The sequence below is a fragment of the Sapajus apella genome, unplaced genomic scaffold (genome assembly GCF_009761245.1).
Source record: "Sapajus apella isolate SASKATOON/1434 unplaced genomic scaffold, GSC_monkey_1.0 scaffold59, whole genome shotgun sequence".
Classification (NCBI taxonomy): domain Eukaryota; kingdom Metazoa; phylum Chordata; class Mammalia; order Primates; family Cebidae; genus Sapajus; species Sapajus apella.
In genome coordinates this window covers 6,145,212-6,152,831 of record NW_022436999.1, presented here as the reverse complement: position 1 = coordinate 6,152,831, position 7,620 = coordinate 6,145,212, and the positions used below count along the sequence as shown (strand labels likewise).

At 34.4% G+C, this 7,620-nt stretch overlaps 1 protein-coding gene across 17 annotated transcripts in view; it reads left to right on the top strand.

Annotated features, from left to right (window-relative positions):
* Positions 1–7,620, top strand: part of GPHN (gephyrin) — a 636,323-nt gene that overhangs the window by 401,081 nt on the left and 227,622 nt on the right. For all 17 annotated transcript variants that reach the window (XM_032246071.1, XM_032246064.1, XM_032246067.1 and 14 more), the window contains one exon: positions 3,873–4,007. In XM_032246071.1, the coding sequence (XP_032101962.1) occupies positions 3,873–4,007 (135 nt within the window). The remainder of the gene's footprint in view (positions 1–3,872; positions 4,008–7,620) is intronic.

The following is a 7,620-nucleotide window of genomic DNA, read 5'->3' as shown; positions in this document are numbered from 1 at the left end:
TGTGTGTGTGTGTGTGTGTGTGTGTGTGTGTGTGTGTGTGTGTGTGTATATATCCCAGAATTTTACTCACACGGGCATCATAACACCCATAGGTTCCTAGTGGCCTTTTTCGTAATGCCTTCAAAATGAAAACAATGCAGTTGTCTTCAACAGAGTAATCTATATTCACTGACTCCTTTTCCTTACCTCCAGTTTTTTTCTTGACCCCTTGTAATCAGGTTCTGTCTTTATCAAATAATGAAATAGAATTCTCTCAGGTAACTAATTACTACCGTCTTGTTCTTCAGTGTCTAATTCTTCCCCCTTTTTCTAGTTTCTGTCTTGACATATTATTCTTATATGGTCTTCATCTTTAGGATCTCATTTATTACTGTAACTTCAACAACTATATCTCAGCAATAATTTCCAAGTCTGTATCTCTAGCGTAGGCAGTTGTTTTTGTTTTGTTTTTTTTTTAAGATTGGGGGTGAGGATTTGTTTCCAAACTACATAAATGAAATTGCAAACTTATGTTTACTGATATTAACTGGATCCACAATGGTAATTGAAAATTCCTTTGCCTTATCCTTCATTTTCATTCATCAAGGCTTTTTTTTTTTTTTTTTTTTTTTTTTTTTGAGATGGAGTTTCGCTCTTGTTACCCAGGCTGGAGTGCAATGGCACGATCTCGGCTCACCACAACCTCCGCCTCCTGGGCTCAGGCAATTCTCCTGCCTCAGCCTCCTGAGTAGATGGGATTACAGGCAAGCGCCACCATGCCCAGCTGATTTTTTGTATTTTTTAGTAGAGACGGGGTTTCACCATGTTGACCAGGATGGTCTTGATCTCTTGACCTCGTGATCCACCCGCCTCGGCCTCCCAAAGTGCTGGGATTACAGGCTTGAGCCACCGCGCCCGGCCTCATCAAGGCATTTTTTAAAGAATTTTACCATTCTCCTAAAACTATCTTTACCGCTTTTACTCCCCTTATTCTCATTAGTAAGCCTTTCCTGCAAGCATTAAAAAAAAAAAGGAGTAATAAATATCTGTCTCTTTTACCCACAATTTACTTTGCTTTATCATGCCTACTCAATTCCTCTATTTATATCTACCATTTTTAGTTTCTTTACTAGCAATTTCTTTATTAACTAGATGTAATGGCTTCTTTTCAGCTCTCTCTCTATTCCTGTTCTCTCTCATATTTGATTTTTCCCCACATTCCTTTGATATCCACCCATCTCGATTTTCCTCTTTCTCTAATAGTTTTTTATGATAGGAACACCAACTAATTATCTTCCAAACCAGAATGCTTTTGAACATGAAAAGAGGTGCTGTTTAATAATTAAACCAGCATAATAGGTATAAACCCAGATTGTTCAAGGAAAAATAGGATATATGGTTACCCCATTTAGATATCTTCTTTCCATTCATTTTCTTTTGTTAACCCCTTAATATGAATGTTACCTCAAATTTTCAACCATCATCTTTTGTTCTTTCGCATATTCTCCATAGGTGATCTGACACACTTGAATGACTCAAATTACTACCTCCATTGGTAATTCCCAAATTATATGTTCTAATTTTTTCCTGAGTTCCAGACCCATATACCTCATCAAGTAGCTCCAGACCAGTAGCCCAAAAGTACCTAATCACAAAATTTAAACTTATCTTTTCCCTCAAATATCCTGATTTTAATTTACATTTATGTATATACACATAGAGATATGTAGTGTATATATGCAATTATGTGTATAAGTCTGAAGATAGATATCACACATAGACATTATTTGTGCAGTTGCTTCACTAGATGCTGGACATACAATAGTAGCACAACACAGTTCCGTCATGACAGTGTATTTTAATGTGGGAGATAGACATTGATCAAAGTATTACACATATAAATGTTGTGATACTCTCTATAAGTATGGTCATTGCTGTGAAGGAGAGGGATATGATGTCATATGAAGTATAATATGAGTATTTGACCTTTCAATATATGGCCTTTTAAATTAGATAAGTGACAACAAATAGCTGTTCAAAATTAGACTTTATTTCTTGGAAATACTGATCAGAATTCAGTACTCAAATATGCTAGCAATGGAATTGTCTTGCTTCTCAGGATTCCTGTTGCTTTTAATACTACTTATGGCTATATCGCTTATAAAATCACATAAAATTTCAACCGCTGAAATAGTAGCAATACCATTGGAATTAAGGATGTTGGTATAGAAACTAAATAAAGGAGCCTCTATGGAAATAGTGTTAGTTTTGTGAGGAAGAAATGATGCATAATATTAGGAATACCTTTTAGTCACAAAGTCTGGCTGCTTCTCTCTTTACATAGTAAGTGATATTTGTTGATTAAATGTTAATTGCTCATTCTTTTGTCATGTTTCAAGTCTTATGCACAAAATTTGGAAGTTTTCATGTTCCCATTCTTAGAAGACCTGTGCCCATTACTAGTATCCCAGAACATGAGCTAAATTATGCAAAGCCTAAAGTAACAAATTTACAATCAACATATATCAATAATGTTAAAAATAATCCACAGTATTAGTCTTTATATACTTTTAGAATAGTGATACTCAATTACATCAGTCTTTACTATGTTGATAAGTATAATAGTAACCAAGATTTATTAAATATTTACTACTTGAAAGTGCTAGATAATTTACATACATTATCTTACTTAGCCTTTACAGTAATCCAGTGAGGCAGATTCTATTGTTATCATCAATTTTCAGATAAAGGAAGTGGCAATTCAAAAGGTATATCTATCAGGATCCTAGCAGAAGTCAGATATCATGCTTAAATATGTAATTGAGGAGAGTTGAATAAGAACCTATAGGATAAGCTGGGCACGGTGGCTCATACCTGTAATCCCAGCACTTTGGGAGGCTGAGGTGGGCAGATCACAAGATCAGGAGATGAAGACCATTCTGGCTAACATGGTGAAACCCTATCTCTAATAAAAATGCAAAAAATTAACCAGGCTTGGTGGTGTGTACCTGTAGTCCCAGCTACTTGGGGAGGCTGAGACAGGAAAATCACATGAACCTGGAGGCCGAGGTTGCAGTGAGTCGAGATTGTGCCACTGCATTTCAGCCTGGGCAACAGAGTAAGACTCCATCTCAAAAACAAACAAACAAAAAGAACATATAGGATGTACAAAGGTTTGGACAGAATTTAGGGAAAGACATTATGGAATGCCTGGGACTAGTAACAGTGGGAACCATTCATACTCCTACCTAATGGAGTCAAGGGGAAGAGTGCTATTAGAATCTAGAGAAACAGCTGTAAGCAAGGAGGGCAATCTGACACGAGCTGTGATCTTGAGTTGAGTGACACAGCCAACTTATGATGACCTCATAGAGAGGGAGCTAGGAGAATAAATGCCAGACCTTTCTCTATCCAACTCAGTCTTCTGCCAGTGTCTTCCACTGGCTGAACCCAACTGGAAGCCAGGGCAGAAAATAATTTATTGATGCTATCCATACAGGTCAGTTCAGAGCAGAGAGGGTAAAAAGGGTTGGAGACTGATCTGAAAAGGAAATGGAAAATATCTAGGAATTTTAAAACTTGCTCAATATTTCAAACTATTAAAGGGCAGAGCAAGTATATGAATGAATGACAAATCCCTTATTCCTAACAATACTATACTGCCTCTCATATTAAAAAGTTTTATGAAATGGTACTTGCCAGGAGAAATACTTTAAATCTGAAAGTTTCTATTTATCTCAAACTGTTGGATGCATTTATACCTGACAGTAGTGACAGTAAATATGTCAGAGCTGAGCAGCAAAGAATGCTAAAAAAAAAAGGGGGGGGGGTCATGATTCTACATGTCATTGGCATTTTCAGAACATTAAACCATAGTTGTTCCCCTTGTTCAGATTCCAGACTCCATCATTTCTCGTGGTGTTCAGGTGCTCCCACGAGACACAGCCTCCCTCAGCACTACTCCTTCAGAATCGCCTCGTGCTCAGGCTACATCTCGCCTCTCTACAGCTTCCTGCCCAACACCAAAAGTAAGTACAGTTCCTTCGCACCTTACACCTGCTCTTCTATAGAAATCTGGGAAAACTAACCAATATTTCCTTCTGCTTGTCAAGGTTGGATTGCATGCAAGATTATACTATGAGAAACGAATAAAGTATAAGATAGTTCTCACCCATTGTGTCACAAATTGTCATATTAGGCCAATAGTAGGACAATACAGATCTCATTCAAAATGTCTTACTCCTACATCACAGCTAAGGATATTACTTTCTGTAGCTCCTGTTTCTTTGTTGTAGATTTGTTATTTTTTAGTATACCCATCATTATAGATGTAAGGTTATTTGTTTACACTGAGGATTAATGTATTTTTGGCCAGTAAACAGCAAGATTAACAAAATTATGTTACCAAAGGGATTTCTTTAAACTTGTCCAGGCTGGGGTAGCTCCCTGCTCTAGTATCATTCCAAATTTTTTCAAACATATTTATCTTGGAATGTTGCTGCCTAATATTTGCAAACAAATCTAAATTTATTAGAAAGAAAGTTTTAATGCCAACCTTTGGGAGGGGGAAGAAGTTTCTTAGTCTTTTTTTTTTTTTTTTTTTTTTTAATAATCTGTCACTGAATTGTGTAGGGTAGGGAAAGGATGAGACACTTATATACTGCTCACATCTTTGTATATATGACAAATTAACTAGCAGACATTATTACTGCTGTGACTACTTTCTCCTAGAATGCTCCTTTCCTGATTAAGTTAGTCATTTGTGCTTTTAGGTTCTCAGTGTGATGGATGCAATATTGGTCTCAAAAGATTAACAGTAACATTCCTTCTTATTTAATAAAACATGATGTTAGACACTAAATTTGTTCTAGGGAATCTGACAGTTAATTTTTCAAATTATGGTTTTTTCTCTGTCATCAAATTTAAGTACCTATATAGCTGTCTTCCTCAATTCCATCTTTTCTATTAGTTTTATGAATGTTATAATTTTATTTGACTAAAATGGATCTTAGTTTCTGATGTGAATAGTGCAGTTTGTTTTACATTACATGTTGTAATCTTCTCAGCACTGTTTCCAGTGTTTCTGTTGTATATCATTATTTTAGATATATGTCAAAAATAACTGATATTGATTTTATTGTTTAATAAAACCGAGGCCCTAAATCTTCAATGAAGATAAACCGTAAGAACATTGTAGATGTTAAGTTTATGCTAATGCCATTTGGGTGCCAATAAGCTACATTTTCAAATGAATAAAAGCAAGGAATTCTTTAAACCTGAATTAGATGGAAAAATCTCATCTATATATTTTAAATTATTAAAACAAAATAACAGTTTGACTGCATTAAAATCAGTTGTACCTGCTAAACTCACTTGTAAAGTCTGGAAAATATTTAAAACTAAAAGTTAAGTTCACTGTAAGGTGTTTTGTTCACTGAATATTAAGACCTAAATGTTGGGAATCCAGAACTATTCAAGGCACAATCTCTTTTTTCCTTAATAATATACTGAAACCATAAGTATTTTTTAAAAAATATTTTATGCTAAATTTAATTATACATAGTTATTCCTGAGTCTTTTTAAAACTTTGTAATTATATTTTAGTTACACAGAGGATATAATATACAATTTTAAAAATCACTTGGTACTTCCAAATTCACGAAAGTAGAATTCTAAAAAATAATAATGTAATAATGTTAATATTCATTAAATTAATTCACTTATTGGAGAACTTTAAGAGAGCAAGCAGCTTGTCTTGAAATTTTTTCCTTAGTTAACACTTAGATGTTCAAATTGACAATTAATTCAAAAAAGCATTATATCTTTGTCTAGGAATAAGATTATATTTCTTTTAGATAATTTTTATCAACACTAGAATGTATACCTCTCAAAGATAAAATTATCACTTTGGCGTAATTTTTAATATAAACTTTAAATGCTGAATTAGAATATTAATATGATAAAAGAAACTAATTTGAATATTGATATTTTAAAAGGAGTTGATCTATTCCAATTAGGAATCTGGAAATAAAATTTTAAAAATAAAGGAGGAAAGAAAGTGAAGTTAATCTTTCTAATAAGAAAGGTCTCATAAATTGTAAGACTGCTTAAGAGAATAAACTAGGTGCTCTTGTAAGTGCTAATATCAGTGACAGATGTACTGTCTTTCTTCATGGAGTTTAGTTGTATATTCCAGGCTGAATATCCCTAATCCAAATGCTTGGGTCCAGAAGTGTTTCAAATTTCAGATTTTTTTCAGATTTTGGAATATTTGCAGATACTTAAGCTGGTTGAACATCCCTAATCTGAAATCCAGAATACTCCAATGAGCAGTTTTTTTGAGCTCAAAAAGTTTCAGATTTCAGATTTTCAGATAGGGATGCTCAATGTGTAAAATAAACAAATAGACAATAACTTGAGTAATTATAATTTCACATTAACTTAATAATTATAATTGAAATGCAATACCTGCTAAGAAGAAATGAAAATGTTATGTTGGCAGAAAATAATAGCAGGGAACTTCATTTAGCTAGGGTTAGTAGAGAAAGCCTACCATTTCACCAGAGGCATGAAGAATTAATGAAAACCAAATATGATCTTTTGTGCTGTGTGGAGGTTTTAGGAATTATATTGATCAGTAATGACCACTTTGAAGGCAGATGTCACACCAATCAAGAACTCTTACACTAAAACTTTTCATTAGTACGTGAATACTCTAATTCAGTGACTTCAGCAGCCAATTTCAAATATCTGTTCTTTTTTATTTAAAATAATGAATTTTTTGCCTTTCCCCACTGAGTTGAATATTAAGGCCATAGATTTTAGCACTTAGCTCTGTTCTAGGTGAATTATTTACTGTAATTTTTAGCATAAAAATTTAGGACAGAGAAGTCCAAAAGCAATTTTGGGGTTTCTAATTTGAGATATTGGGCAGATGATAATGTTATTAACTATATTAAGGAATAAAAGAGAAATGGCAAGTCTTGAGGATAAAAGAAAAGAGGGTAATGCATCTTGATTGAGAATGTGTTTAATTTGAGGCGTATGTGAGACAACCAAAGAGTGATAGATATCCAGCACAAAATTGGAAATACAGTTTGAGTTTGAAATTCTTGTTTTTACTTCATCTTGGTTATGATATTTATAAGTTAGTACACATTAGTGTTAGCCAAATCCCATAGAAATCCCCTTTCTACATTTCTTTTTTTTTTTTTTGAGACGGAGATTCACTCTTGTTATGCAATGGCACAATCTCGGCTCACCGCAACCTCAGCCTCCTGGGTTCGAGCAATTCTCCTGCCTCAGCCTCCCAAGTACCTGGGACTACAGGCACATGCCACCATGCCCAGCTAATTTTTGTATTTTTAGTAGAGACGGGGTTTCATCATATTGACCAGGATGGTCTCGACCTCTTCACCTCGTGATCCACCCACCTTGGCCTCCCAAAGTGCTGGGACTATAGATGTAAGCCACCGCATCCAGCCTCTACATTTCAAATTAGGCGTGCACAGCTTGTCACGCACAGAAATGTATGTGTAAACATTTTTTCTACATCAGAAATACAATAGTTTTGAATGATCGGTAGTAGAAAGAGCACTTGACTTGATAATAGAAGACCTAGATGGAAATTCTTTTTTCTCT